Genomic DNA, 14,788 nt, shown 5'->3' with positions numbered 1-14,788 from the left:
ATTTCTTAATAAAGAAAAATGAAGAAAAAAATCGTATTCTACAACAAAAAATAAAAATTAAGGGAAAATGTACACCTTTCCTGAGTATTTTGTGGACTGTTTAGGGAACGCAGGGAGAGGGAAATAAAGAATTAAGTATAGCATTAGTCCTTGCTACTGAGAATCATCTGCTAGTCCTGGTCTACACACCTGCCAAACATGTATTGAGTAAATTATAATCTAAAATTTTCATTAGCAATAACTTGTTTTATTCAGATTTAGTTAAAGAATACAGTGTTATAAAAGTGAATATCTAAGTTCAGGAAAGTATATATCTTCAGCATGTTCAAATCAGCAACTGTTTTGAAATATTGACCTCATATTATAAATAGGAGTCTGCAATGCTAGCCACCTATACATTATTTCTTCTTTGGTGCATTTTGGAATTTAAAGAGAGAGACAGAGAGAGAGAGAGAGAGAGAGAGGAGAGAGAGTCTCTGTGTGTCTGTATCTCGATGCATGTGCATTAGTTATCCATATATACTTCAAAAGCAGTTAAAATTATTGTTCTGTGGATAAGCAAATGTACTTTCTCTTCTTTTCTTACTTCAGGGAATGATTCATGACATCACAGAAATACCGAGACAGAACTGAAATTGGAATTCATCTTACTCCCAGCCATGCTCTTAAATGCTTCACTCTTTTCTGGTTGCTGTCATGTGAGCTGGAACACCTCCATTCTCCTTGAGGGACTTCTCCCCTGCCACAACAGCACTATTTCTAGACGGCCATGAATGACCAATGCAGAAGAACTGAATTCAGCCCATGCTCTCTCAGCAAGAACGGAAGTGAATGTGTAGGTCTTTCTATGAGGCTACAGATCTGCCATGTGAGACAGAGTGTTTGCACAGCCTCTGTCCACACAAAACCTAGCTGGATAATTTGACAAGTGAAACCAGAGGAGGTGTCAGGAGAACACAAGGGCATTCTGTTGTTCACTCCAATAAGGAAATATGTTTGTCAGTCAATAAAATTTATCCCAATATGGTTTGCTTCTTTATCTCATTAACACAGAGAATTTAAAAGCCACCTGACATACAGTATAGTAGCAATGGCCAAATAAATTACTTGGTATTTCAAATTATCCCAAAACTGTACTAGCAAAAGTTGACTATATTTTACTGCTAGAGCATGGAAAAACTCTACAATGCTGGAGAAATTTTTGACGCTGTAAAAATGAATTTTTAACAACTTTATAGCAGTTAGAAGAATAAACTCTACAATTACGAGTACATTTAGATAAGTTTTATACACACACACACACACACACACACACACACACACACACACACACCCCTGTAACCCTGTTTGTTACACCCATGAAATGTTAATTTTCCTTTTAACCCTTTCCTAACATTTCCATAACCCAACACCACAGGAAAAAGAAAATGTAGCTCCTCCCTTCCTCCTTCACTCCCAAGGGCCAGGTCAGAGGGTTCAGGAGCTGTAGCAAGAAACCCCAATACCTCCAATGGAGGATTGTATCAGGGAATGCGAAAGAGAGAAGTGAAACACTCATGTTCAGCAGCTAGTAAAAAGGACTCTGCGTTTTCCTGTTCCTTAGAGGGCGTCTGTGGAGACAAACTGGGCACAGGACACCAAGGGCTGCCCACAGTGATGAGGACATGCAACTCTTGTTCAGTGCCTTCTGTAATGCTCTGATAGAAACCCAACACTGGCCATCTATAATGAACAGGAATTTACTGGCTCAACGTTCTAGTGCTGAAAAGCTCTGCAACACATGGAAACCACTACAGAAAACCACAGCCACTCAAAATGCGGAGTTGTGGAGCACCGTGCTCCAAAGATACCTCTACAAAACACTGCCGCACCTCAGGCTCGAGGAACATTGAAGAAGAGGGAGCAGAAAGATTATTATAAGAGCCAGAGGATCCGGGAGTGAGACTGTGTCTCCCTGGAATGTCAGAAACTACACATATAAAGTATCACCAACATAACTGCCTAAACAGCCTGAACAAGGACAACAAGGACAGACATTCCAGAGAAATGCCCACGAAGCCTCACTGTGGAACTGTAAGCAGAAGAGGTGGCCTTCCCCGGGGAAGAGCACACCAATTGGTTGTCCAGTGCCAAACGGTCAGCCCTGAAAACATACATACAAGGGACACTGCATGCACTGATCAGGTTATATTTAGCAATATCTATGTATATACACATGCATATATGCATGCAATAACAGCTAGTGGGCAAAGAGAGAGACCATGTATTTGAAAGAGAGCAAGGAGGGGCACATGGGCTGGTTTGAAGGGAGGAAAGGGAAGGGAGAAATGTATGAAAATTATACTGCCAAAAATAAAAAACTACTGCCACTGGAAAGGACCTTCTTGGCACCTCATAATATAGCAGAAGACATTACACAGCACACACACAACAGAAGGGACACAGAGAAGCACACAGGGAGCAAATCCACGCCCACAAGCCCAATCCTTCAGTAAGGCCCTCACCTACTGCTGAGGGAAAGGCTCTCATGACCTAAAATACCTTCATAGTGCTGTGGATGCAATTCAATGTCGATGTGAGTTCTGGAAGGACAAATATCCCAACCTGACATGCTCTTTAACCTGTCAACAGAGACTGTTTCTCCATTTGTTTTGTTTTGTTTTGTTGGGGGGGGGTCAGTTTGTTTGCTTTGGGGTTTTTGTCTTTCCTTTCTGACCTCCTGTACTATTTTCTTTGTTGTTTTTACTTATATCCCATATACAATTCTTCTTTACATCAGCTTCTTTTAGATTCATTTATTTCATATTAATGAGCTTCATTACATTTGATTTTTTCATTTCATATGCATCTTTACTATCTCCCCATGCCAAGCAGAAAGCAAAGATACACAAAGACTAGGTATGATAACAATGCATGCCCAAGAGAAAAATAGCACCTTTTTTCAATGCAGGTCCAGCTGACCCTGTAGTAAACTGCCAAACCAATCAGAATAGGTCCTCTACTGGCCTCAGATTTCAATCTCTATCCATAAAGTTCCTAGAATGAAGAAATTATCCAAGCAGCCACACAGGACAAGAAGCAGAGAACAAAATTATCTCCCAAAGTCATAATCTCCCTAGAATATAAAACAATGTTTGTTCACATTCCAAAACATTTTATCCTCTCACCAGAAAACATGATCTAAAAATGCCTACCTTCTTAGCCTTTATTCATTCACACCCAGAGAACTTTTCATAAGTACTTGCTCTCAAGCTATAGTCATAATTATTTATTGAATTACCACCAAGCTTGATGATGTTTGATACTAAGCTCCCATATGATGGAATGTGAGAACTGACTTTCAAAAGTTGTCCTTTTACTTAGACATGTACATCACTGGACGGGCAAATGCACACACGCACACATACACAAAATTTTTAAAATATTAAGAATAATATGAAAAGAGTATGAGTTAGAGAAGTGAAGGAAAATTTCTTTAACTAGTAGCAGCTGATACTGGACTGAGATGTAAATCAGATGATACCAGTCACAAAAAAATATGGAGTAACAGATTTCCAAATCAAAAGATAAATGAGTGTAAGGAGTTAACAGACCTTGAATATTAACAGAAAGGGGGGGTGGGAAACAAAGGAAAAGAAAAATTAGAAAAAGCAGTGGCAAAGGACCTCAGGAGCCACAGGAAGGTATCTGAGTTTGGCAAGAGCAGCATGGCATTCTAAATTTCAAGTATAGCATCAACATGCTCCAAACCATTTCTAAACATGCAGCTGCTGTGTAGACAACAGAATGCAGGGACTGTCAGGATGCCATGCTACTGGATGCTCATGAGAGAAGAGAGATCTTACACGATGGTTACAACTATGCTAGAAGGAAGATGATAAAGTCCAGAACAGATGTGAGTAGAGTATGACTTCCTGGTGGATTCGACCAGGAGTATAAAGGGAAACAAAGTGTTAAAATTCTTGAGTTTCTGGTTTAAACCACTAGATGAATGTTTGATGCATATGGCACAAAAGGTGAGGCTTAAAGGAGTAATTTGAGATAATGTTTATCACTGTATTTCTTTTGGGCTCATCTATCAAGTTTCTCCAACTATTTCACAATCTTTCTTATCCTTATATGCCCAGCACAGCTGACAATGAATATTTGTTAAATTTAATTACTGAAGTGGTCTTATAATAAAACTTGAATCAACATTTGCAAACCTTATGTTTAAAATATTAAATACAGATGCTCTATTCAAAGACACTGTGTGCTTAACATTGAAAAGTGAATGCTATAGGAGTCTACATACATATATATATATATACATATATATACATGCTTATAATTTTAAAATGAACACACTATTAAATGATTGGTGGCATAAATGAAATTGTAAAACAAAGGTTCCTTTTGGAAGTCATTCAGAATCATCATATGCTAACCAGGTGTGGTAAGAGATGTCAAGTCTTACTCTTTAGGTTTCAGATTAATTCTAAGAAAAAGAATATCAGACTTTAAATAGCCTTCTCTACAGGTCCTTTTGGAAACTTTAAACTTTCATGTCTGAAATACTTTTTCTTAGAATTAAGCTAAAAATAAAGTAAGACGACATCTCTTACAACACCTGATGCATATGGTGATCTTGACAGACTAGAAACCTTAGTCACTTGCACAACCAACATAATAAAACTCATGTGAATGTAAGCATAGCTTATGTGTTCTAAATCAGTGTGGCAAAGCAGAATCTTAGCAGCTGGCACTCATGTGGATAACTGCTTTTGGCATCAGAAAATTTTCCATCATTTCACTGCTGTTCTTTTGGGAGTAAGCCAGAGAAAATATTTGATTATTTATTTTATAATTTTTAATATGCCTTTTATTAATCTGACCTTTGTCAAATAATACACTGTCAATTTGGAAATCTAGAAAGCAGTATTTTTAAGTATACATTTCCACTCTAAAATATTTTAAACAGATTAGAATTAAATAAATATTAGTTCTACTGCTGTAAGTCTGTTTTTTTAATGCTTATTATTAAAGCTACACAAATCTGTATTTTAACAACTAAAACTTACTGTGACAAATATCATCAGTATTGAGATTAGCTACAAAGGACCTCAGAGGAGAACATTTCTACAATGCAAACATCAGGAGAGCCAACCCTGTGCTACAAAGAAAACATCAGCAGAGATGTCCCCAGGTAGAGTTCACAATTCTTTACCTATTGCCTGCAACACCACCTCAAACAACTATCAACATTTACACCTAATTACATAGTACAAGCATTCTCATGACATGGTCAAGTCATCACACTAGTGCATTAAATTTTGTGGTTCTGTGGACTGGCTAAAATAGTAACTGATCTAATTTGGCAATCCCAACTTAGAGCATCTATCATATGGTAAATGCTCAATATATTTCTTATCCTTCCTGCCTTACCCCAACCTTTAGTCACAACTTGGTGACACTCGGGAAGGTAAAAACGAAATCCCAAGGCCAACAATAACATGTGTCTGTGGCACAACTGTCTTCAAGGCCTCCTCCTTCTCCAAAGCTCAAAACAGAAGTGTTCATACTCAGTTTCACCTGAGGCCCACAACCACCAACTTTTAGTATTTATAATCTTTTAATCAAAATATCATACTAACAGAAGTCAAATACAGCAAAGTTTGAAATAAATCCCTTCTGAAAATTATTCCTTTTGATGAACACTTCATCTAACAAATCCATTCAGCAACTTACAGCACAAAGTACTCACCAGGCACTTCTCCAATCACAGTGCAGCAACGCCCAAACCTTACAGGAGCTTAAATGCCCAGAAAGGAAGACAGTAAAACAGGAAGGGGGAAACATCAAATGTTGATAAATTCCACAGGAAAAAAGTAAAATGCACATGCTAGGTTGCACACATGTGAGGGGACTGCTATTCTATGTGGAATAGGTATGAGAGCCCTTACAATGGTGACATTTCAGCAGTCTCAAAAATGTGAAACAGCAAGATATGCAGATACTGGAGATCAAGAAGAGCTGATACCAAGTCCCACAGAGGATGTATGCTTGTCATGCTTCACCAGAGGGGGCAGTATGAACGAAGCAGAAAAGAGAGGAGGGAGGATAACAAGGGCAAACAGGCATAAGATCCTTCCAAGTCTTAAGAAAAAACTTACACAATCTGTTCAAAGTCACATTTTTTCATAAAATCTGCAAAACTAACCATGAGATATTAAATCACTACCACATTACATTCTGATTTATATGTCACATTTCACTTTTTGTGAACAGCACAGACATTTTGGGACCCAGCTTAGTGCTGGTTGAGTTCAGTAGATATTTACTTTGAGTTTATCAAAATGCATTCATTCATTCATTCATTTTCCAGTTGCTTCTAGTTACAGACAACTGATTGCTAGTGGCCCATGAAAGTGTGCTTTCCATCAATACACTACCATTCCAACTTATGACAAAGGCTCAGAAGCCATACTAACACATAGAAATGTCCATGTGCCATGTCCTGAAAAGGTGCAGGCAAGTTCTTCCTAACAGCAGACATTTAAAGTGGTAAGGAGAGAGCCAGGTGTTGCTCTAGACCTAGCTTAGATACAAGTTCTCTCTTGTCAAGAAAATGGGGTGAAGACAACTACAATTACTGTAAATGTATCAACATCAAAATGTTATGAAGTCTTCATTCCTAATAGAAATTGTATAACTGGGTATGTTTTAGAATTTGTCTTTTTTTATTTTTATTTATTTGTTTGTTCATTTATTTATTTATCTTGAGACAGGGTTTCTCTGTGTAGCTTTGCACCTTTCCCGGACCTCACTTGGCCAGACCAGGCTGGCCTTGAACTCACAGAGATCCGCCTGCCTCTGCCTCCCGAGTGCTGGGATTAAAGGCATGCGCCACCACCATGTCTTTAATTTGAAACAGAGTAAACCTGCACATTCAATTACAATTTTAACTATTCCAACTACCTATAATTTCAAATATATATTTGACCAATAACGCAAAAGGAAAGACTGAATATGTTATTTTTTCTAGTCATAAAAAAGTCCTATTATAAAATCATCATATGAAGAACTGAAAAATGTATAAACAATGAACAATGGAAAAAGTGGTATGGCCAGGTGTGGTCCATGCCAAGAACCACAGCATTTGGATGCCTAAGGCAGAAGAATTAAGGATTCAGGGCCAGCTTGGAATACATAGTATCCTTCAGGCCAGCTTGGACTACACAGCAAGCCCCTCCTGGAGATGGGGAGAGAAAGAAGAAATATACTGACTGATTTTATATGTTTTTCTAGATTTTATTATGTCTGATACATATCATCTTTTTAAAGTTACAAAACCATCACTCAAAGTGAATGCTAAAGTGGACCAAGGAGCATATTAAAAACAATATCCTAGATTCCAGTTCCCAATATACACACACAGGTAAACAGATCAATTAAATCGAGGCAAGGATACGAAATACAATCAGGAGTCAGCTGAGATGAAAAAGTGGAAAAAGACTGAAAAGTGAATGAGAAAACATGGAGAAGAAAATATGGTTTGAATACTGAGACCAAGAGAAAGCAGTTTTTAACTAAAAAAGCAAACTAAGTCCTGATTTCAAAACACCAACAACCTTGCCAGGATAAATTCTTCAAAAGAAAATCTTAAAAACTGAGGGAAAAAGAGATTACCTTAAACAGTAAAGCCAGACTGACAACAGACTCCAAAAGGTGTCTGCACAGAACAAAAACAGGATTATTATTTTTAGGTCACTGCCAGCTTAGAATTCTGTATCTAGCAAATTATTGTTAATTCAGCATATACTTCTCAAATTCTACTCAAGTCAGACTCTGCTTAGGTGGTTATAAGACAATGAGACATAAAACAGTAAAAGAACCTAATTGGACAGAGCTTACAGAGTAGAAGTCTTTGTTCAAAAAGACTAAAGACAAAAAAATTAATCCTTTAATTGGTCTCTGCTCTCCTGGTGTCCTGGAACTTCTTTTTCATTGCAATTAGAAGAGCTAGGAACACTGGAGTTCCTACAGTAGATATTTTTAAATAACTTAGCCAACTTCAGACCCTAGGCTTTGTTGACATATGACATCTCTCACATCACATGGACCTTGCAGGTAGGTCTCACTCTACATGGGCAGATATGGGTAGAATGACACAAAAAGGATGAGGCCCCTACTCCCACACAACAGTTTGGTGCCACTCTTACTGTAGCTCCCATGGCACACACAGTTTACATTTTTTTGCATTCATTATTATTTCACTGGAACTCCTTCGCTAGACAGTAGATGTTCGTAAAGTTAGCGGCATCCAGCATAGTCAGCTCAAATACAGTAGCATGGTGCTGAACTGTTTCATCACTGAAATGAACTTCTACATGTGATGGACTATTAGCACAACTGGATTTGAGTCATTTAGGAGATGTATCTCTGAGTGTGTATGCGAAGATGTTTCCAGAGAAATTTAACTGAGGAAGGCAAATCTACTTCATATTTTAGGGGTCACGAATTGAATCAAAATGAGGAAGGGAAAAAGCAAGCTGAATACCAAAACCCATCTCACTCTGATTCCTGACAGTAAACACCATATGACAGAGCAGTTGCCCAGCATTGCTGCCACCATGCCCTCCGCAGTGTAACGGACTGTATGCCCTCAAACCAAGAGCCAGAAGAACCCACTCCTTCCTGAAGAGGCTTTTGCCAGGTACTGGCAAGAAAGGTAACAGAAAACATAACTTGAAATGGATGGCCTTGTCACACAACTCAGGAGCTTATCTCCAGAAAAAATTATGTATTCTCAGTGAAACTATACCTAATGGTGTCTATCAACTATTAACTATTAAAAATGCTTTTAAAAAGTGAACTGGTGAAGATGGTAGCAGCATCTGGATTATATGTGGACTATAATCCAGACCACATGACACTGATTTCATTCTTTGGGAATTTAGATGATTATCTTAATACACTTGTGTTTAAAGATTAGTAGTGCTACTATTTTAACATTAAAGGTTTATCATGACAACTAATCCTTAAATCATTTCTCCTATTAAAAACAACAGCATAGGCAAAATACAAAATAAATAGGGAGTGGGAGAGCTGAATATACAGGTGCCATCATGTAACCCAACAAAGATCTAAAGTTAGAAAAGAAGAATTGCAAAGGGCATATGGCAATGAGTTAATTCCCTTCTCCAATAAGTGAAAGTCTCTGTGACAGAAATGTACCAGATGATATTAAGCTCTCCCAGCCATTCAACGCTAGCCTCTGAAACATACAGGGAACAGTCTCAGAGTCAAGGTTTTCCTTCTTCCATTTAAAAAAAAAAAAACTTTACTTACCAAGTTGGCCATATAAATTGTGAGCAGCCCTCTCCTGTAAATAATTTAAAAAACAGAAAGATTAAGCTGTGATCTGATTTTATAATCACTTTATCATTATCAAAAAATCTACCAGGGGTAGAAAAATATACTAATACAAATATATTAGAAAATAGGCAGATTGTGTTGAACCGTCCTTTTAATGTGCTGAGTTGAACCTACATTGATTCTTTAGTAGTTCTAGTAGAATAATAAATAATAAGATTCTACTTATTTGTCATTAAATATTTTCAAGTAATATTGCTTTGTTGTTATTAGAAAACCCACTAAAATCTTTATTGTATGTCAGAGTTTTTTTTTTTTCTTTTTGAGATGGAGTCTCACTATATTGGCCAGGCTGATCCCAAATATCTGGATTCAAGCAACCCTGCAGAGTAGCTAGTATTTCAGACAGGAGTTACTATAGCCTGATTGTGCTAGAGCCGTGGTTCTCAACCCCCTTCGGGGGTCAAATGATCCTTCCACAGTAGTCACATATCCTGCATATCAGATATTTACCTGATGATTCATAACTAACAAAATTACAGTTAAGAACTAGCAACAAAATAATTTTAACAATTGGGGGTCACCATAACAATTGGGGGAACTGTATTAAAGGGTGGCAGCATTAGGAAGGTTAAGAAACACTGTGCTAGAGGATCCAAAATTCAGTAAGAAGAAATTCTTAAAAATTTACCTTGCCAAAAAGTCAAGGCCAGAACAATTCTGACTAAATGCAATTTTATCAAAGCATCAGATTATCTTTTTATTTTGTATAAAGGCAATTGTTCAATTTGTACATAAACAATAATAATCAATTTGTAACTGATTACAAATTCTACTAAATCACCTGGATCTTTATCACATTATTAAGTAAGCAGTCATGAGCAAAGGAACTTTCTATTGCCAAAAGACGAAAGTTCTCTAAATACAGCTACAGAAAAAGAAATGTTTTTACCAAACATACTTAACAAGACCTCAGGTACAATCTCAAAGATAATGACAGCTTTTAGGTCACTTATTTAACTTTTAGTGCATTTGAGAAAAGGTTTCATGCAAAATAAGGAAGAGTTCGGGGACAGAGTGCAAACAATAAATCAAAACTTCAAAACCTTGCTCAGATCTGAACAACAAGCACTTTTAGGACCCACAGGAAACGTACTTGATATATGAAACAAGTTGCTAGTACCCAATCACCCTCATGTAAATATCATGCCAGATCTACATATTAATTTTATGCATGCAACTGTCTTGATGTCATTATGATATACATTCTTGACTGTTCGTTATTTAAAATAGCTAAAACTCTTAATATTTCTAAAACTACACTGAGAGAGTAACTTAAAACTGCTGAAATGAATTTAGGAAAAAAGTGCTAATTAACTTTCATTCCCTTGTATTTTATCATTAAAATGAAGAAACAGAATTACTTATATGTAGTCAGAAGATTTCCTGTGTCCTGGCCTGCTAGCGGTTGGGACAAATCTCTCCCACTCACGTCCCCCAAGTAAACATAGACAGGCTTATATTACATATAACTGCATGGCCATGGCTCAAGCCTTTTGCTAGCTAGCTTTTATATCTTAAATTGGCCCATAACTATTAATCTATATATTGCCACATGTTCTGTGGCTTTACCTGCATCCCATTACATGTTGCTCCTTGAGCAGCTGGGTGGCGTCTCCTGACTCAGCCTTCCTCTTCCCAGAATTCTCCTTGTCTCTTATTCCACCTCTACTTCCTGCCTGGCTACTGGCCAATGAGCATTTTATTAAACCAATGTACAAAAGCATTATCCCACAGCACTTATATGCTGACATTTTTTAAACATAAAATTGTCTAAAGAAAATAAATTATCCACTCATATCTTGGCAATAATCAACAACTATCTAATTGGACCTAAGGCCTGATGACACAGGAGGGAAGCCTGCCTGGGCTGGCAAGGCCATGGATCTTAGAGAAGAACCTACAACTGCCACTTAACTAAACCAGCATAATTCCTAACTGCACTATAAATACTCTCATATCCACAGATTATGTAGCTATCACTCCTCACCAAAGAAGCTCCTATTTGCAATAGATGGAGACCATTGCAGAAAAATGTTCAAAATGCTGACAGCAACTGACTGGGTGGTACCAAGTCCCAATGGCTACATTTACAACACAACTCCTGTCCTAAAGCTCAGGGAATATCATGGGAGAAGGGGCAGAAAGATTGTAAAGGCCAGAGAAACAGGAAAGCTACTATAAATGACAGACATGCTTCACCCATGATAATCCAACAATATGGCAGGGTGAATAAGACCCAAGCAAGGCCAACACCAATAGACACAGTGATGTGGAAGGAGGAACTCACAGGGCTTCATCCCTAGACAAAGAACTACAGACAACTAAGAACTGCTGGCAGAGGGAGAATCAGTCTTCCCCAGGAATGGGCCCCTAATTGGTTAGCCAATACCAAGTCATCAACCTTAAAATTACATACATACAAGCAGTGCTAAACAAATTCAGATGAGAGATGGTTCAGCAGGTAAAGGTGCTTGGCACCAATCCTAACAATGTGAGTTCAGTCTCTCAGAGTAGGAGAGAACTTACCCTTGAAAGCTCTCCTCTAACCTCAATGCATAAGCATGTGTGTGCAAACACATTCACATACAATCTTTTAATGTTTTAAGACATGGTAAGGTCTATAAGGTTGCTTTTTTCAAGTTGACAATTATACATTTACAGAAAGATAATCCTCTGGCTTTAAACAGTTATGTACATAAAATTTCAACAAACTTAAAATATAAACCCTTAGCTCACAAGAGGGCCTCTGGGAAACCCCTCTATCCTTCTCCCTTACCCAAGGACTTTTTAAAAATTATTAATTTGTGCCATCCAATAACAAGCCTGAAGTTAGGTGATTTACTCATAAGATGAAAAGTAAAGGAAATTTTCAGTTTCTACTCTGAAATCTGTCTTTCCAAAATTAGGGTCCTATGCTTTCTTATTCTCTTCTGGCTGGTAGGCCAGAGTAAAGAGGGAAGACCTCTGTAATGGGCTAAGAAGTTAAGATATGCTCAGGTAGAAGGCATGCAGGCCATCTGCCCTGAGTACAAATAAGATAGAGGCAGACAGATGCCAGGGAAACCCCAGTTCCCACACCTCAGGAACATATTGACCGGACAACAGGCCCTCCCAGAGGCTTAGCTCTGGCCACCTCCTGTTTCTTTGGTATTGTCAGAAGACAAGATCAGTTCCTGGGCACCAAAGACTAGGGACTTCCTATGAGTACTGAAAGGACAACTTTAAATTTCCCCTTTTTAAAATACTTAAAAATTAAGAAGTCCAACTCCCTCCTGTGCTGAACACAACCCTTTTGACTCCTGACATTGATTTGAGGAGGAGAAGGGCTGTCAACCCTAGAAAGGCTGCCTCACTTTCTTCCGACATTTCTGTTTGTCTTCTCTCTGGAGTGCTGTGCTGTCGAGCTTGGGAGGTACAGTGGCCCTCGGGCCACAACGAGTAGCTGCAAAGAAGTTCCCTCAGGACATGTGGATGGGGGGTACTTGAAAGATCCAGCTCAAGTAACCCTGTAGTCAGCAGGAGGGGATCCTGGGGTGGCCCTCTGCCAACCACTGGTACCTGGTCCCCCAGAGCCAACTGAGATGTGGTATGGAACTCTGTGGATATCCAGGAGATTCCCTCATGCTGGAATCCTGTCCACTCTGTGATGTCATAGATCTTTCCATTCATCAGAATAATGTCACTGATCATGAGGCCCAACACGCTTGAATCTGCCCAAGTCTCCCTCCTCAGCTGGATGGATGTAGCCAATTACACTCAGCACAGTATCTGGTTCTCTTAGGTTCATGGTCATCTCAAATCTCTAACACTTTCCTTTACATCGGCTACACATGACAATATCCATTGCTTCCTTGAGTGTTGGCGCCCACTAGGTTTCCTAGTGGCTGTACCCAGCAGGACTGTACAAGAGGTTGATTGGACCACGAACCTGGGTACCAGGTGTTTGTAAGGGTCTAACAAGCAAGGGGGAGGTCTTTTGCTCCACCCCTCGGCATTGTTATAAATAGACCTTTGGAATAAAGTTCTGGGCTGATGGATAAGGATCCAGGCCCACCCACAGCTACCCTGTGTTTTCTCTGTCCCTTCTCTACTTCTAAGTCTCTTATCCCTCATTCTTCAAGAGTTCTTGGGGTAAATAATAGTGGAGGCTGGTCCCCCACAGATGGGCACCATGAACAAGGACCAGGGACTTGGCAAAAGGACTGTAGGGGGTGTTGCGAGTGTAGGCATGCCTATAAGGAATTGAAAAATGAAGGCAACGAACGGTATTTTATTCTCAGGTGTATAGGTAGGCAGTGAAATGCCTCATGGCTGCAGCGTTGGAACTCCTCTCTCTCTCTCTCTCTCTCTCTCTCTCTCTCTCTCTCTCTCTCTCTCTCTCTGCTCTCTATAAAAAATAAGGAAGATAGAGTATAACAATGTAGTGCAGGAAAAACTTAGAAGTGTAAGGTGGGGTAGAAAAAAATTTATAGAATGTAGGTTTAAATAGGTCATAGATTTAGTATAAAGTGAGTCAGAGAAATGTAGGTTTAGAATATATAGGCCTTAGGTTTAAGGATATGGTGAAAAAAAAGTAATTTAGAGTAGGTTTTTCCAGCCTGGACGCGGAGAGCAATGTCCACAGTGGACTATGGACTTGGCAGTTCCAGAAACCACCAATAATAGCAAGAAGCAGCTCCAGAGACTGCCAGCTTCAGAAAGAAGCAGCAGAAACTAGTGTCCACTGCGGAGACCCGTGGACCGTGATAGCTTCTCAAGCAGCAGAAGCCAAGAGTGAGTCCGCAGGCTTTGGACTGTGAAGCTAAACCACGAGAGAGGCTAACAACAAGCAGCAATTTGGGAAACCCTGCAGAGATGAACAGCAAGATTCTGCAACCTTTGAGACACAACACCAAGAGAAAGGCAAATGGCCGAGAAAGCCCATTGGTTTGCATCACCTGGGGGAGGCGGAATGAAGAACGAGCAGAGCAGCATGGTGAACAGCAGAGAGTTCAGACTGCTTCCAGAGGCCGCTGAGATGCGTTGGAAAGCAGGAAGCTATGGAGGTGAGAACAGAACCGTACCCCAGGCTGAACAGCCAGCCTGAGGCTCTGTGGGAACTGCAGAGACTGATTGCAGCCGGAGCTCCCTGCAGCGAGGCAGCCATGCAACAGGACAGCGTATGGAGGATTCAGGGACCAGTCTGCTGAGCACTTGGACTGTCAGCGGTGCAGGTAATGAGTTTTCCTCCCAAAGCCAGGGTTGCTGTGGGAAGGCCACAGTTTCAGCTCATGGCAGCTGAAGGAGCATTGAGCCTGTGTGGCTATGAGGTGAAGCTCTCTAGCCTGGTCCGGGACTGGTTACGGAAGGGTACAGACTGCAAAGCACAACG

The 14,788-nt window shown here is 39.4% G+C and overlaps 1 protein-coding gene across 5 annotated transcripts in view; it reads right to left on the bottom strand.

Moving 5' to 3' along the window:
• Window positions 1–14,788, bottom strand: part of Tmem135 (transmembrane protein 135) — a 207,130-nt gene that overhangs the window by 149,977 nt on the left and 42,365 nt on the right. Inside the window, exons 1-2 of one of the 5 annotated variants that reach the window (XM_059271754.1) lie at window positions 12,976–13,046; window positions 9,331–9,364 (exon numbers count right to left, since the gene is read on the bottom strand). In XM_059271754.1, coding sequence (XP_059127737.1) covers window positions 9,331–9,364; window positions 12,976–13,040 — 99 coding nt within the window. In that variant the 5' untranslated portion in view covers window positions 13,041–13,046. Of the gene's footprint in view, window positions 1–7,668; window positions 7,712–9,330; window positions 9,365–10,986; window positions 11,203–12,770; window positions 13,047–14,788 lie in introns of those variants that run through there. The other 4 variants (XM_059271761.1, XM_059271744.1, XM_059271733.1 and 1 more) reach the window with 4 other exon arrangements.

The sequence above is a fragment of the Peromyscus eremicus genome, chromosome 1 (assembly GCF_949786415.1).
Source record: "Peromyscus eremicus chromosome 1, PerEre_H2_v1, whole genome shotgun sequence".
Taxonomy (NCBI): domain Eukaryota; kingdom Metazoa; phylum Chordata; class Mammalia; order Rodentia; family Cricetidae; genus Peromyscus; species Peromyscus eremicus.
This window is presented reverse-complemented; position numbering and strand designations above follow the sequence as displayed.